General features: G+C 37.6%; 1 protein-coding gene across 3 annotated transcripts in view; it reads right to left on the reverse strand.

Annotated features, from left to right (window-relative positions):
- The window catches only part of POU6F2 (POU class 6 homeobox 2), a 306,544-nt gene that overhangs the window by 78,892 nt on the left and 210,086 nt on the right, over window positions 1-17,566 (reverse strand). For all 3 annotated transcript variants that reach the window (XM_072329370.1, XM_072329368.1, XM_072329369.1), the window contains exon 5: window positions 13,341-13,675. In XM_072329370.1, the coding sequence (XP_072185471.1) occupies window positions 13,341-13,675 (335 nt within the window). The remainder of the gene's footprint in view (window positions 1-13,340; window positions 13,676-17,566) is intronic.

A 17,566-nucleotide genomic window follows, 5' to 3' on the forward strand; every position in this document is an offset into this window, starting at 1 on the left:
GGTGCAACCATTTCATCTCAGCTGAAAGAAGGAATTTGAGTATTTTGTTAACAGGCAACCTAAAATTTACAACTTGAAAAAACTGATAATGTTGTAGGCAGCCATACATTCAAAAATCCCTACTGTTAGTTTTCCCCAGTAACCCTGTCAGTGATAAGCTATTGCATCTCTCAGTCATAATCAAGTATGATGAAAATTATTCTGAAAAGAAAATGTGTGTCGAAACAACAAGGAGGTACAGATCAACACAGAGGTTGCAACGGCCCACAGGGCATGCACTAAAGCGAAGATCTTCATTGCTTCACTGTTGAGTTTAGGCCTCTTTTCACAAATGTGAAAAGAAGGATGTTTTAAATTAGCCTCAACTACTGCATGACTAGGTTTGATTAAGAGATGGTTTCTACTGCACTTTAGCAAACTAAGTTGTGCCAACTCTGGGAATAGTCCAAGAGAAAGAAAATGGGTGGGAATGAGAAATCATCTAGGTACCTCATTTTAAACATTTCCTCCCACTCCAGAACTCTTGTAAACAAATATATTTATATCCATTTCTGAACAAGATTCAGGTATATAACACAAAGGTATACGATGAGCACATTTAACCAGTGCAATGCTTTTACACCACTTTAAACGTACTGCTCTGAAAATGCAAAGCTTTGACTAAATTAGTTCTGTACAATGAAATGATGGCTATGTTGGGATAATTTCTGTATGTGTAGATAAGCCTTCCATAAATACTCTACTACGCATTTTTAAATTAAGTTGAAAAGCTTCTACAACTTTTTGAAAAATTAATATGAACATTTTTGAGAAAACAAAAGGAAAACAAAAGAAAAAAGCAAAGAGAACTTAAATAATACCATTAAAACCCCCAAACATTAAAATTCTGAGTCTCCCTCCCCAGGACTTGATCTTATACGCTACAGTTAAATATATGCAACTCTCACACATTTTTCTTTGTGTACAGATTACTGACATTGCTACAGGTTAAGACTGAGTTCTAAAGCTGTTTCTGTTACTACTGAGTGCTTGCTTTTCAACATTTTAAAGTGAAGATGTGAACAAACCTTTGAAAAGTGACTGAATATTTCAATGCCAATATATTTTGCATGTAAAATATAAAAATCTCTGTGTTGCATTTGAAATCTGATAAATATTTATTATCAATGCTGTTTGCTTTTAATCTGTTCAGGATATCATCCCTCCAGCTTTTTAGTACTTAAACAAAAATGGCATTTACATTACAATGTTGCTTGCCAACAATCTCATTTTCTGGTTTAGTCAGCAGCCTTCATGCTTGATTAGTCTTTAATTATACAAATACCTACATATTTAAAAAGTTTTCCTTTTTCCATACTTTGAGCATGTAATTATTTTCTCTTGCATGCAATAACCTTTAATTTTCGGATTAAGCAACTGATTCTCTTTAGTATGGATGGATTTTTTCAAGTGTTAAAGCAAATTTGGTTATTGTATTATGAGTAGGAAAATTAACTTTAGGAAAACCTTTCATTAGCGCATTTGACAGCGCACTGAGCAGCTGACAGAAACTTCAAAATATTCAAAATACTTGAAAACAAAATAGAAACCAAAACTGTGTCCTCTGAAATTAACAGCAATGCTTCTCTAAATTCAGTGAGTGAGTGACTAAGGCTATGCAATTCCCCTTTTCATATTCCTTGCTTCTGTAACATTAGTTTTACAGCAGTGCCCAGGAGCCCAGTGCAAGATCAACCTCATTGCACTATACAAAAAAACACCAAAACCAAACCAAAACAACAACAACCAATCAAAAGAAAAACAAACAACAACAGCAAACAACAACAAAAAAACCTGTAAAAGTTTATAGTCTAAACAGATCAAATAATGGTGGGAGAATCAACAAAAGAACAGAAAGATGAAGTGACATGCCAGGCAATGATAGAGCTAGGACAGCAGTCTGGCATTCTTGACTCCAACAATCCAGTTATGAGAGAAAATTTTTTCCTGGTGTAAATTATTTTTCAGAAGTAAATTCAATAATCAGAGGCACAACTTGATAATGAGATTAAAGCTAAATGTGCAGATTGTATGGAGTGATGAAGAGACACATGCCCTGCCTTATTCTTTCTTCTCTGCAGTTTTCACTCATGAGAGCGTGGACTGCAGAGTTTGGGTCTACAGGACTGACATATGTTGTCTCTATACCTGCTTGTACATTTGAAGTACTAGTGACTTCCCCCTAGACATACTCTTTGAACACCTACAGGGAAAACATCAAGGTTTTTTTGAATGGCTTGGTTTTCCACAAGTTTTGCTTATTTCTATATTTGTTTTACATGAACTGAAAATTCTGTCAGACATACATTTTGATTGTATTGAGAACGCATTTCACAGACAGAAGACAGTTAAAAAAAAAGAAAAAAAAGGATGTTGTAATTCTAGAAATCAGGGAAGGAGAAGTGGGGGAAACCTTCCTAATGGCATATTGAGCTTGCTCCTGTCTCATTTGTTAGCTGTGTGAAACCTGCCAACTTCCCTAGTAGAGTTAGTTCTTGTTATAAAGTGAAAAGTTGCAGAGGTAGTTTAGAAACATACTCAGCATGTTATTGCAGACTGGTGATCAGTGATACAATTTCAGCCTTTCACAATACTAGTCCTTCTGTTTTCTGGTTTCTCTCTCCCAGTGGAAAAGGTCAGTAGGAATAAAGGCACTGTGGATAACAAAGACATTGCTTTTCTACACTCTCCTCCTAACAACATTTTACTTTTCCTCCTAAAAATCAAGCTTTGTCTCTGGGGAATTGCATGCTGTTGGAAGATGTGCTTCTTGATGAGTACGGCGAATAAGATAGCCTCTTCCTTACTTGCCCCTTCCTGGACCTTGATCCCAGTGTAACTCTGCTCCACATTAACCACCCTCACATGGCCCATGGAGCACCCATGTTGGCAGCCCCAGCTGTCCCCATGTCCCTGGGGAAAGGTCAAGAGAAAATCAGCCCTTCAGCATCTCCTGTCCCAGCTGCTGACACCAGTTTATAAGGAGAGCATTGCCCATGCTGGGAGAAGAGCCAGAAGAGACAGCACACCAGTAGTTTTTTGTAAGTCCAGCAGGTTGCAAAAGCAATCATAAGGTTACAGTGGTGAAAATCATGGCAATATTAGCAACCAGATTTTTATTTATTTATTTATTTATTTTTGTATCACTCATTACAACATTCACTCAGAAATATCTTCTGATATCAGTTTACTGGCCATTGCTATGACAAATTATTGTTCTGTAGCATAGATGCTGATGTTACTGTATCCATATTTTTAGGCTTTTCTTTATAATATCTGTAATTTTGATAAGAGTCTAGGGTTGTCTCTGTTCCAATTGCTTCCCTGGTGTTATTTATAAGCATGTAAGTATTTCCTAACACATATACAAAGATATTGCAACAATGATTGCTGCTTTAAAGAATCTCAGCTCTTTCAAGATCCAAAATTCACCATCATCAGTCTTTTATTAAAAAGATAATGTTAGCAATATGTGATTTTCTACTTTCATGTACCTATTTTTCTCCTTTGGAAACTCAGCTTTGCCTTCCAATCTCTTCCAAAAGCATAACCCAGCTTCATTCTCTAACTCTAGAGTCCTCATGGGAAATTTAATCATGCCTGAGCTATCAGAAATAAGTCAAGTTCCTCTCCTGAAGGAAATTCCCCTAGTTTAAGATATAGTTGCTGATGCAAATGATAAGCTGAAATATTGAAATTTTTCAGAAAAAATAAAAAAAAAATAAAAAAATACCTTCCATTTGAAAACAATGAACCATTTCAACACATTTCAAATAATCACTGTGAATTAAAGTTTTCAATTTCTTTTGTTAAATCAATATTTTTGGGCAACTCAATGTAATAAATCGTTTATACACAACTTAAGCTATTTTTAAACAAAGCTTTTCCCCAGCTTTTTCAATTTTCCACATCTAAATGAGTATGGGATTTTTTTGGTTGACTGAGTTTTTTGGAGGCTGGGTGTATATACAACTATGTAGAACTGCATCACGCTTGAGAAAAAAATGAACAAGAAACAACAAGAACACCCAGAACATTTATGATAAGTTGAAATTACCACAATATTAAAATAAAAAAAACTGCACGTTTGACAGGTAAGACGAAAATATTTCTGAGACTCACAGTAACAGTGCTTATCTAGTTTCTTGTTCTCTTTCCTTCATTTCCATTCTCAGCTGGTGGCAAATATCTTCATTTCTTGATGTTGTCCTGGATCAGCAGCAAAAAATACAGTGGTGCTTGTACACGGACAGGTTGTCCTAAAAATCTTTCAGACTTTGCTTGTAGGAGTATTTGAAATCTCACAGGAGATTTCTGTTCCAGATTAAAATTTTATAGCGGTGTCCCTCCAGACCCACAACCTGTCTCTTTCCTCCTATCGTGGTTTCAACCAGTGATTTATACATTAAGAAAAAATAAATTTAGAGTATGTAGTCTACCACAAGTATATCACTTAAAAATGAATTTTAGAATCATTACGTATTCAAGATATCAAGTCTGATTGTTTAGTTCTTACCTGCTGGAACATTTATTCTAATGATGTACTGCTATATACCTATTTGTTTTACTGAGTCTTACTTACTCATACCTTAACCCACTAGGAGCTCTTAGAAATACCCATTTGCTGGCTTGTGCTTGAGGTGACAACCTCTGACCTTTTAATTTTCCCTTTTCCACATAATTAATTGTTGGTCACTTCAAACAAATATTGGTAGAGGAAGGGGGAAAATGAAACAAGAAGGATTTGGAAAGCTCATGTTTCCAGCACAACCCCTCGGATAAAAGGATTGTTTTTTTTCGTTTGCCTAATTTGTTTCAAGTTGCAGCACTAAGGTCAGGCTAAGCCAAGAGAATGAATGGAATAAACGTCCTGATGGGCTGCCTGAAGCTGCCTAGTGTTACAGATCAGCATAAAACCAGCTCTCTTCCCTGTGCCTGGGCCGATGTAACTCACTGGAGTGGCAAATTACATCAGACCTACAGCTGTAACCCGACATTATGATTAATTTGATCAGTAATTTCTCCTGTTTTTCATTTTAATCGGTGTGACTATTCTGCTGTGGCAGGTCTTTCAGATCTAATTAAGATAAATTTCAGAGTAAAAGACTTGGCAGAATTTTCGAGTCAAATCCGAGCGTCAAGTGTGAAGACCTGCAGCACCAGTCAATCAATTTCCAGTAAAGACGGCAAGCTGTAACTCAGCAATCAACCCATTAACACTTAAGCAAATTTCATAATCTCCAGTCCTGTGCTTAGTCACTCTTTCAAAACATTCTAACCACTAATAAAAAAGGAGAAAGTATTATGTTTTTTAAACATCTGTCTTAAACTGTATGTGCTAAAGCCACCAACAGAATCCACAAGTGGACACTGATAGATCTCTGTAATATGGATGAAAAAGGCTTAATTTTCAACTTTAAAACACAGCCTGGGGTGATTTTTTTTTTATTTTTTATTTTTTTTAGTTTTCAGATACTCATTAGTACAAGGAGCCTTGAATGGCATAACATTGAGACTACAACAGATCTATAATATTTCTCCTCCACCAAATTCAACAATCCCACCAGGTGCTCTCTGTTCACTTCATTCACTTCCTTCCAAACAGAAGTTCTTCTCTCACAGAACTAGAAACCTGTGATTATCTGTAATCTAAATGTGCATATATTGTTAAAACAAAGTGAAGAGAATGAAAAATTAAGGGAAAATAAAGAAATAAAGCCGTGCTTTGGGATATTCTATCTCCATAAATTTTTGGAAATAGGAATGAAAAGAGAAATTAAGATAAATGACCCCTAGGAAGTGTGATCCACTGGTTTCAAAAGAGTATCCATGGAGCTGTGTCATTTTTTTCTGCCTTTAAGAGTTCTCCTGTCTGGTCAGAACCTTTCCTTATAGAAATATGGATCCTTTTCCAAATTTGTCCTGGGATGATATTATTTATTTATTTCCCTATTTATTAAATACTTAGTTACTATAGAGACTTTATTAAATGCTCCTATTTCAGAAGCAAGAGCTCTGTTTTCCTCTCCTTCAGAGAATTCTCTAGCAAATGGTTTCCTATATTAGCCTCAGCTTCTGCCCCTTGGGTGCTAATAATGCCAGTTGTTTTGCTCTAAGATTAATTTCCTTTGCTTTAAATGTGAGTCAGACACCAGAACTCTGTGTGCTTCTGAAAATAGCAACACCTGCAGAGTATATTTGGATAGACCAGGCAGCCAGTGCTCCAAGTGAGAGAAGGTTTCCTCAGGGAACAAAGAAACTGGCTTATAAAGTCTCTTTGAGAACCCTTAAACATCTCTTTGCTCTGTTCAAACACAGTATTCAATAGCCTTTCACAGTGAAGACCTAATGCCTCAAAGATCCCAAAAAGCTTCTAGGAGCCAGAAGACAGCTGAGGAGAAGGTACACTCAGGGTTCCCCCAGAAGGGATGAGGTGGATTCAGGAAGCACCCAGAAGAAATTAAAAGAGGAAAGGAGCCTGTGGATGCAATAAAACTCAAAACCAACAAATTTTCTCAAATAAGTTTCAAAGTTCTGAAGAATGTCTGTGTTATTCACAGAACTACTACACTGGCAAAAGGAAAAGCCCAAAACAAAAGGAGTTGCTGCAAATCACAACAGCACTTGGACATGTTAAAAGCATGTTTGTATGGTACATCAATATGATCGTGACTTCCTAGTTAGTAGAAATTTCCAGTTGAATACTGTCTTCTTCCACTCAAGAAGTCACCTTTACCAACTCAAAAACAAACAAACAAAAAAAAAACAAAAAACAAAACAAAACAAAAAAACATTAAAATGTAAGAATACTCAGAAATCAAAAAATGTCAGTAGAAAAAGTTGTTCATAGCTTTCTGTTGAAAGAAGTAGAGGATGAAATATGAAAAAACATTCTTAAGAGTCCACCAAAGTCAATTTAATTGAGGACTGTGGGGGAAGTTCCATGTTATTCATTCAGAGCTGAGATCTACACCATAGAATCATAGAATGGTTTGAGTTGGAAGGGTCCTTTAAGATCATCTAATTCCAAACCCCTGCTATACGCAGGGACACATCCCACTAGAACAGGCTGCTCAAAAACCCATCCAGCCCGGCCTTGAGCACCTCCAGGGTGGGGGCATCCACAACCCCACTAAGAAACCTGTTCCAGTGTACCACCACCCTCATAGGAAAAGATTTCTTCCTAATTCCAGTCTAGATCTACCCTCTTTCAATTAAAAAACATTTCCCCCTGTTATGTCACCACCTGCTCTTATAAAAAGCCCTTCCCTAGCTTCCCTGTAGGCCCTCTTCAGGTACTGGAAGGTCCTCCTGAAGCCTTCTTTTCTTCAGGCTGAATAGCCCCAACTCTCTTAGCCTGTCTTTCCAAACTTCCTGGAAACTAGCATAAGGTCAGCACTCATTCTAAGCAGGTGATGGGTATGAAGCTTCCTGAATTAATGTGTGCTTGATGTGTCTGTATTGCCTGTTGTCTTGTGTTCTATCTGACAACCAGTTGACACCAAAATTGGGAAACTTTGGAAAGTGGGTAGCTTGAAGTAACTTGGGAACAGATTCTGACAGTCACACATTACTCAGCATTATGCAGCAGTAATGTTGGATTATATTATCAAATTAAAAAAATGTTTCAGTGGTATGACTGGTGTCATAATATTGAACAAGTTTTTTTGAGCTCAGAAGCCAGTGAGCATGAGAAAATAAAACAGGTCTCAAATATGAACACAGACATAAACACAAGCCCCTTGACTATATTCCTTGTGAACTTATTTCAGCTTCCTTGTTCAAACAGAGAGTTCATTGTTTTTTCTCTATCTTAAAAGTATGTAAATTTACCATAGTGTCAGTACATGCTGAGATTTCTTTAAAGTAGATTCTTCCTTAATGAGAAGCCAGCCAGTGAATGGGGCTGGGGGAAAAGGGAAGGGGAGATTTGGTTTTTTTTTGACTGTTGGAGCCTCAGGCATCTGTGTACACATTCTCCTTCATTTACAGCTGAGTGTTGCAGCCTTTCTGCTTTTCTTTTCTCCTTTGTTATAAAAGTGTTGAGGTGCCAAATACATTATTTAAGATTAGTATGAAAATTTAATCTGAAGGAGGTTCTGTTTTTGCTATCCTAGTTTGCTATTACTTGGAAGATTTTTTCTGCCGTTGTCATCTCCCCACTTCCTTTCTTCCCTCCTTTTATTATTATTTTTTTCTTGCTCATCATCTTCTGTCAGCTCCAGTTATTGCAGGTAGGCTTCTACGACAAAAAAGTGCTTTAGGAAATAGTTCTGAAAATGGTCAGAATAATTTTACAGTGGGGCAATCCCTGGGGGATTTCCTGTTTGTCTGTTCCTATTCGCACATGAACAGAGCAGTAGAAATCATTGGGAATTCTTCTAGTCCTATACTGTGACAATTTTTTTTTATTTTATTTTTTTTTTGTATATATGTCTGTAGGTAGGCTCATTTTATCCATACCACTAAAACAGACAGCAAGTGTCAGTATGAGAAGCTAACCTCCCATTTAGAGCCAGTTAAATATACATTGAGGATACAAATAACCTCATTCTGGCAGTCAAGCAGAAAAATTGGCTTATTAGTACTTGGCTTATTTAACTTTATACAGTGCATAATCAAGATCTTATGACTCCAGAAATTTAAATGAATGGAAACTGTGTAAAAGTGCAATGTTTTCGATGTGCAACATGATGGCCATGCAAGAACCAATATAGTTTGCCCTGTAATAACATTAAGAATGCTCAGGAAAGTTGTATTTGAAGAAGCATAGTTTCTCAGAAGTAAAAGTTGCAAAGTCTCCAACTTGCAACATGAGCTAGGATGCCTTTCACCTTTTGATGGCTTTGTCTCAATCAACTGACATAACAAAAGTAAAAATAAGACAACAATTATCCACATGAGGAATTCCACCATTTTAAAATGAAGGGGTGAGGGTCCTTCCATCATAGAATCACAAAATCAGAGAAGTACCCAGGTTGGAAAAGACCTTGAAGATCAAGACCAACTGCAGCCTAACCATACTACCCTAACTCTAAAAACCCTCTGCTAAATCATATCCCTGAGCACCACATCCAAACGGCTCTTAAACACATCCAGGGATGGCAATTCAACCACCTCCCTGGGGAGCCTATTCCAGTACCTAACCACCCTTTCTGTAAAGAAGTTCTTCCTAATATCCAACCTAAACTTGCCCTGGTGCAACTTGAGGCCATTTCCCCTCGTCCTGTCACTTGTCACCAGTGAGAAGAGACTTGCCCCACTCTCACTGTAAGAACCTTTCAGGTACTGGAAGATGGCAATAAGGTCTCCCCTCAGCCTCCTTTTCCCCAGACTAAACAGCCCCAGCTTCCTTAGCCTCTCCTCATAGGGTTGATTCTCCAAGCCCTTCATGAGCCTCGTTGCCCTTCTCTGGACCTGCTCCAGTACCTCCATGTCTTTCCTGTGCTGAGGTGCCCAAAACTGAACACATAATCTGCCACAACCTGCTGAAATGTATCTGTGCTTTGGAAAATTCTCCTTGGATTTGCTGTCTTTTGCATATCACCTATAACCCCTTTTCTGCTGTATTTTTGCCATCACTAGTATAAATCTGGGACCTTGTTACTAATGCAATCACAAGAAGTCAGGCTGTGGAACCTAAAGTAAGGCTTTTTTTCACCCTTCCACATAATCATTAAAAGCCTTCCTAAATGTAATAGTTTTATAACTACAATCCAGCCCACTGAACTGAGTAAAGACTGCTGATAAAATTAGAGCACAGTATTAGAGAACATTCTGACAAGAATTGTTCTGAGAGTTTTAGCTGGTGTACTGTGCACCAGCATTATTAATTTCTGATCATCCAGCAACAGTACCTCAATCAGGTATACCTAAGCAAGTCACTTTCATTTAATTTGCTTTCTGAAGGACATGACAGCATCTGTACATTTTGAGACATAATTGCTGTTATCCTTCAGAGTTTTTGAAACAAACACAATCATCCTCCCGAATTACTGACTTTCCATGACATTTTTTTTGAGGTTGCGTTGTTCTAAACTAATATCTCTCAGACAGATCCTGAATAATGTAAGAGGATAAAGCCCACATGAAAAAATCAAGAATTCAGAAATGAAATTTAAGCTAGCAAACTTTAACTTAGTTGATCTTTATTCCCTTAATATTCTTCAGACAAAACCCATTTCATTCTGCTTCATAAAAATCATTACCTTAGAGGCCATAATATCTCTGAATTTAGTTCTTGGCCTATTTTGAAGATAAAGCATTAGACATTAAAAAAAATCCACATTCTAAGAAGCTGTTATGAACTGGATATATGAACTGTTGCTCTCTCCTTTTTTGCTTTATGCTAGTACAATGAAAAACAATTTCAGATCCAGTCTTCAAGCTAAACCTATGGAGTTAAAACTGCTTTTCTCTGCAGGATTTAGAATGAAATGTCAGATTTCATGGAGGAGATCTCAGTATTGCTTTGCTGCAGAAAATATCCAACTGCATTCTTCAACCATATATAAAATGCAAGAGCTGCTCTTCTGGAGTCATATCCGAGTATTACTTGTTTGCATGTTAATGAGTTTCACTGTTCTCAGTAATGTGACACAGCATGTTCAAGTTCTTAAGTATTTCTTAATGCAGTATCTTACGAAAACCTGAGGTGCATTACACTTGCTATAGAACTGGCTAGAAGCCAAATCAATGGCCATTACATACATCCTTATGGCTAGTCCTGAAGCACTATACTTAGTCTAGGTTTCTCTTCTGGGTGTCTGTACATATAGGTGAGCAAATTTGGGTATTCAAAGCCACTATTTATATCAAGGATCAGAGAGGAAGTAACATAAACATCCCTCCTCCCCCCTCAGTTTCTTTATTATTATTATTCTTTAAAGCTGCACCAGAGCTGACAATCAATGGGTTATAGTTCCTTCGCTGTTGCTCAGAAAGTATCCCAGTCATGTGGCTGGCTTAGAAGTACTGGCTGAACTCAGCCTAGTGGGAGGCACAGACCTCTCACTTTAGCATTTTTCATAAAGTTTTTTGAACTAAAACCACCTCAGAATACTCGAATCCCATCTTCCACTGCTGTCCAGTCTGCCACACACAGAATGTCCTCAGAAGGGTAGTTATGAGGATATGATTGCTAAAGAGAGTTATTTGGCAAGATAACTCCATAAAGACATTGACATTGGCACCTCCAGTTCCTACAAAAGGAACTGTTGATTTTACTTACTTTTACTGTACAACTGTGCGATATGACCCTGCAGAGCCAACAGTGGAGTCATAGAACCACAGAATAACTGAGGCTGGAAAAGATCTCCAAGATCTCCAAGTCCAATAATCAAACCACCATCACCAGGCCTCTAACTATGTCTCTCAGTGCCACATCTATCCTTTTCTTGAAAACCTCCAGGGACAATGACTCCCTGGGCAGCCTGTTCCAAAGCATTACCACTCTTTTTGAGAAGAATTTTTTTCCTAATTTCCAACATGAACTTCCTCTGGCACTACTTGAGGCCATTCCCTCTCATTGTATCACTGTCACCTGGGTTGAAAAAGCCAACCCCCACCTCACTGCAACCTCCCTTCAGGAAGTTGTAGAGAGCAATGAGGTCTCCCCTGAGCCTCCTCTTCTCTAGACTAAATAATCCCAGTTCCCTCAATCACTCCTCAAAAGACTTGTGCTCTGGAACCTTCATCAGCTTCATTGTACTTTTTGGACACAATCCAGGGTCTAGAAACTGCTCCTCCTGATCTGTACCTGGAGATTACAGGTGAGATTACAAATACTGACAATCAGAAGAGATTTAAATTGGGACCAGAGAATGCACAAGAGCTAAGACTCCAGGTTCAGATTTCAAGTTATATATTCACTGAGATCATCCTCCTTCCTACTTCTTCGAACCCTAATTTCTTTAAGCTATTTTCTATTCTGTGAGCTAATTTCTGTTCTTTCTGGAAAACGGAATGCACAGCATTCAGTTCTGAAGTAAAAGAGTTTAGTAGGCAGTGATAGCAACATACAGAATTTGTAATTAGTATGCATACACTAAAGCTTCACCAAAACATGGAAATGTAACAGAAGCACCTGTCTTTACATTTCAATAATTTGCATACTAAAGGATCCCAAAGCAGTAACTAGCATGACAGACTAGGCATTAAGTGGTGTCTAAGAAGCCTTTAAGACAATTTACAAGAGAAACACTAGAAACATTATAGTGCACTGTAGGAAAAAGCTCAGGAATCAAGGACACATTTACTGTGGAATTTTAAGTCTGTTATCTAAACCATTAAAAAATCAGATTTGATGCAATTAGTTGCAACTTGGGTTAATGCAGCTTTAACTGGCCATATGGCAAACACAGCTTATTGCAGACCATTTCTCTTAATTGCTTCAAAAAGGATTTTGTAATTATTAAGCTAATGCAGTTCAATTTCTGTAGCAAATGGCAGAAGCCAGCAGTGTGGATAAAACTTTTGAAGTGGGGTCTCAAAATTTAGAGAATAAAGTGGACTGAGACTTTGCTCAATATTACTAGCTTGCTTCTAAGTGCCTTTTCAATACCCAACAAAAGAAGCACTGGTCACTTTTAGGATCACCCTGGTGTTTATTCAGAATCACACTTGCTAGCATGGTCAAAGCTGTTCCTGCAGAACATGAATACTGCATGAAACATATTGTGTGAGAACACCTAAGTGGAAGAAATTCAGATGATTGTTTTATAGTTCTATTTCTGTACAGGAGTTCTAAGATGGGAAGAGTACAGTATCAGTTTGAGTGCCGTTGCTGTTGACGTGGTCTATTAGAAAACATTCACGTTGGTAGAGTGAGCACTAAGGACTGGTATTAATTCTGGCATTCTGATCTCTGGAGTCTATACCACATCTCTTAACAGAAGTATTTGATCCTTAACAGGACAAGCTTTAGGACTGGATTCAAGTCACACCACATGATAACTTATTAGAACTGTTCTAATAAGTTATCATGTGGTGTGACTGCTGGGAAAATGATGTTTGAAAATGTCTATGGAAAAAAGCCACAAGATAGTTTTCTATGGGTTTTGCAATTTGAGCTTTAAGAACAAAAGATGTTTACTCTTCAGAAAGAAACAAGCTAGGACCATTATTAATTATGCTTTTCTGACTTACCTTTTGGTCCTGTTCTAAGCTGCTTGCCTAAAAAGGTTAACTACTATGAGGTAGAATTTATTTTGTGTGGTCAGAAGTCCATTTGATTTCCCCCTGCAAAGGGAGTATGCACTTTCTTTTAATAAATCATTAGAGATTTGCACTCAATGCCTTACCTGCAAGGGATTTGGTGAAGTAAGAGGAGATGGAAGGCCATGCCCTGGTGACTGGCTTGGTTTCTGAGGGGAACTGGAGGACTGTGGGACTGAAGGCTGCTGACTCTGGCTCTGGGGCTGTGTTTGGTTCTGCTGTGGAGGTGCTGATGGCTGTGGCTGTGGCTGTTGAGTCTGCTGAGGTGGCTGTGGAGTCTGTGTCTGCTGAGTTTGCTGCTGCTGCTGCTGGCTTTGCTGCTGCTGCTGCTGCCCTTGCTGCTGCTGCTGCTGCTGCTGTTGATGTTGGAGCTGCTGAAGATGCTGAAGCTGTTGAAGCTGTGAGTTCAGGGATGAGGTAGCTGTGAATTGAAAACAGAGGGATTATGTAGGTTTCAGCATTACCTATCATGTTAAAGATATCCTGGATTAAGTTCTGGTTCTATTATATTCGCTGCCCACTAAGGTCAACTGGCCTCAGACTTCAGGTTGTGGCAACAAATCAATGAATACATTCCCATCAATAAATGCTGTAGTTCTGTGCTAAGAGATGGGCTTCTGTGGAGGCAGTGAAAGCTAACCTCCAGTGGGGCTACAGCTCTGTACACTGTGCAGGCCCCAAAGTTGAGTGGCAGTCTTGGCTCAGACAAAGTTAGAACTGAAGACAGTGGGAACGTTTCCTGCCCAAAGAAGAGTCTGAGGATATCACTGTACATACTCAACATGAACTGGTGCTGTTACATAGAGCAGAATAAAGTCATAGCTGTAAAATAAAAAGTGCTCTGTAAAGAGCTCTACAGTACCTATATACAGAAGGAATAAAAAAATAAAAGATTAAACAGTGATTTTTTTGGTACAATACATAGGTAGAAAAAATACTCAATAAAATGAATGTCTCTGAAATTACAGCTGTTGTGATCCTGGTAGCCATTAACTTAAAAACACACATGATAGCCCATGCAAAATAAATCAACCTGGAGAAAGCACACACTCCATTAATTCCTCCAGCAGAATTCAGAACCAAAGGCCCTAAATTCAAAGGGGTGGCAAGTATAAGTATGATCTTAAGGCATATAAGAACAAAGAAAGGAGGTGTGTATACCAGAAAGCATTTGCATAGACAAATATTAACCATACCATGAAGCACCTAGGATGATAAAGAATGCTGTTCACCAATTCCATCTGTAGACATGTACACAGAGATAGAAGAAGAACTCCAAATCCCATGAGAAAAAAATCAATTAGAACCAGCTCTTTACCTTGTGAAGGCTGCCTCCTCACCTGTGGTGGCTTACCAGTCTGGACAAATTGATACCAGGAAAGAAGACTTCAAATACAACATGTTCCTACTGCTTCCATAGAGAAATTAATGCAGTGTGTGGTGTAGTTTATAATATATGTGGCTCACAGAAAGGAACAAAGGGTCATTTTATATCAAATGTGTGCTACTGGGAAGAATAAGACTTCTTCATAGAAAACTAAGATATAGTAATTTATTTATTTATCTTTTTGTGCTGCAATAGTCCTCAAACCCTTTTCTACTATATGGCACTCTTATAGGCCATGGATTGGAAAAATGGATTTGAAAGAATAACCTACATCGCACATAGTGCATTGAGTTATGTAACAGGGGACAGGAAAAAGCATTAAAGGTGCAGAGGAAGACATCTATAGAAATATTTTTGGAATATAGAATATATCTTTCTTCTCAAGTTATGCCTTTCACCTAGAATTTGGAAAATATGGCAACTGAAGTGATGCTAAAAGTATCAATCTAACATAACATGAATTAAGAGAAGATGGAGGGATCACTGTATTTTGATAACACAAATCTGCAAAAACAGGACTGAGTTAAATTTCTACCAATGATCATATGTCTGAACTTAGTGTATACAAAAAATATCTGTTGATACAATGCTAATAGTAAAAGGATAACTGCCTGGATTTGGTAAAATGGTGACATGCAAGGAGCCCGAAATAAAAAAGAAATGAAGTTGCTTGAAAAATTAAAGCAAATGAAGTGGTTACAAAAAACGTAACTTTATTCTGTTATATATTTGCATATGCCTCAAAGGAATCAGAAAAGTAATAATAAATAATATTACTGATGTTTCCCATCTAGCATACACTTTTTCTCAGAATTCATTCATTTCAGTATTTCTAATCAGGGCTATTAGTTGCCTTGCAAGTGAGATGTTGTGGAATCTAGAGCATAGACATGTACATAATGGTCTATATGTGTAGCACTGGACAAAAGCCCATACTTTGTGAATTGTTGTTTTACTGAGTGTATGAATCTGCCTAAGAAAGAAATTACTTATACATATAATTGCTTATACATATTGCTGTGACATGTTGGGATTTACTTGACAGAATGGTTATGCTAACAATAGGATTTGGTTTCATTAACAAGTTGTGCCTTGGTCAGCTGTTGAACTGTTTTCTTAAAAATTAATTCCTTAAAGAATCGTCATTCTTGACAAGGTCAGTACTCTGTTTAATGTAAATTTTGATCTTCATGTTCTTTCTTCTGCCAGCCCATATAACAAGGGACTTATTCCAGATGGAAGAAAAGAAGAAAAAAACACCTCAACACCCCTTTCTTATCCAAACCTTTACATGTTCAGGTCCTACTGAACTGCTAATTTAACTGGTGATGAACAGCCATTGCCAACATACTTCTGTGCATTAAAATGTGAGCAGATGCAGTCACTCACACACATCCAATGAATTAAGAGGACATAAAGATGACTTTGAAAATGTCAAGGTTGGCACATCCAGAACTCAGATGATGATCTCAGTGTAGAGATTTTCTTCATTCTTTATCTGGGGGTAGAAAAGCTTTGGATTCAGTGCTTCTGTATACTTTAATGTTGGCCACTGAAGGAATACCAGTGTCTCTACCACACACTTTTTGTGCTGGAAGCACACTCATTCTTGCTGGTATGGAAGATGGTCCCTTGAGGAAAATTGTGTTGATGGAGAAAAAAGGTTACTTCATGGAGAAATTTTCAAGTTCATTTTCAGCAACTGCATAAAATTATTCAAATAAATTCTTTTGTTTTCATATAATTCCTTTAGAAAGCCTCTTTGAAGATGTGCATTGAAGTGGCTTTGCGAGGCACAATTGTTTAACATGCTGTAGCTAAACAAACAGAAAGGGAACTGGGAACTGGATATCAGACAAAGGTTTCCAAAAGCCACACAGTAAGTGCACTGTAAGAGGGATTTTAGGGCTCTGGATCCTGCCTTCGCTCCAGTGTTCGTACTGCCTGATTGCACTGCCTCTCACAATGTATATACCATCCACTGCAGAGGTTGTGTCACATTATTGTTTGTAATCAAATCCAATCCAGCTCCCAGAGCTTGCTTGCATACCTCATCCATTATAAATTGTATACCTGTCTAGCATTTGTCACTTCTGCAGAGCTTAGAAACTGATGGAATTTCAGGTGGTACAACGGTGCTATGTCTGCATGTATAAAAGATAACATGCACTGCCTACCTACCACTCAGGAATCTTTTTATGATTTACTGGCTAACAGCTGGGTAAAACTTTGACATCTTTAAGTGACGAGTGCACACTTCCTTTCAGAATTGCATTCAAGATTAAAAAAAATATGAAAAAAAGACAGAAAAAAAAACCAGCAACCCGGAACAAGCAGTCTTTCCTATGGCTAAAAAGTAACATAAAATGTATAACTTTAAAAGGGACATAATTAACTAATAATGCATACAAGCTGCCAATAAATAAATAAATAAATAAATATATTCACTAAAGCTGTGTGATAGTACATCTTTCTTTAACAAAAGTACATGTTGTATCTATACTAAATATCTGACAAACTGCTAAGAAGAACTTCTTATGAGGACATGAGGGGTTTTCAAACTTAAATTTTTACTGTAATTTCTTGGTTTTAATTTCTGCAGTGCCACAGCAGAATTCCCAAAGGGATCATCCTACATTTTATGATTCTACTTTAAGCAGATTATGCTTAATCGTGGTATCTTACATTAAAGTGAGAGATATGAAAGTATGATGTACAAATGGATGGTCTATAGTCACTAAAAACAAAATTTCTGATCTCCCAGGTCACCTACTTCAATACTTGTCATGGACCTTAGACCACTTTAAGGACTTGGAGAACATTATGGTCCACAGAACACACTCCTTGAGTTCCTCTTGAGAGTCCAATAAGTACAATGCTGCTTTGCATTTATGAAATTTGCACAAAATATGTTCTTTCTGTGAT

Source organism: Excalfactoria chinensis, chromosome 2, assembly GCF_039878825.1.
Source record: "Excalfactoria chinensis isolate bCotChi1 chromosome 2, bCotChi1.hap2, whole genome shotgun sequence".
In the NCBI taxonomy this organism is placed as follows: Eukaryota; Metazoa; Chordata; class Aves; order Galliformes; family Phasianidae; genus Excalfactoria; species Excalfactoria chinensis.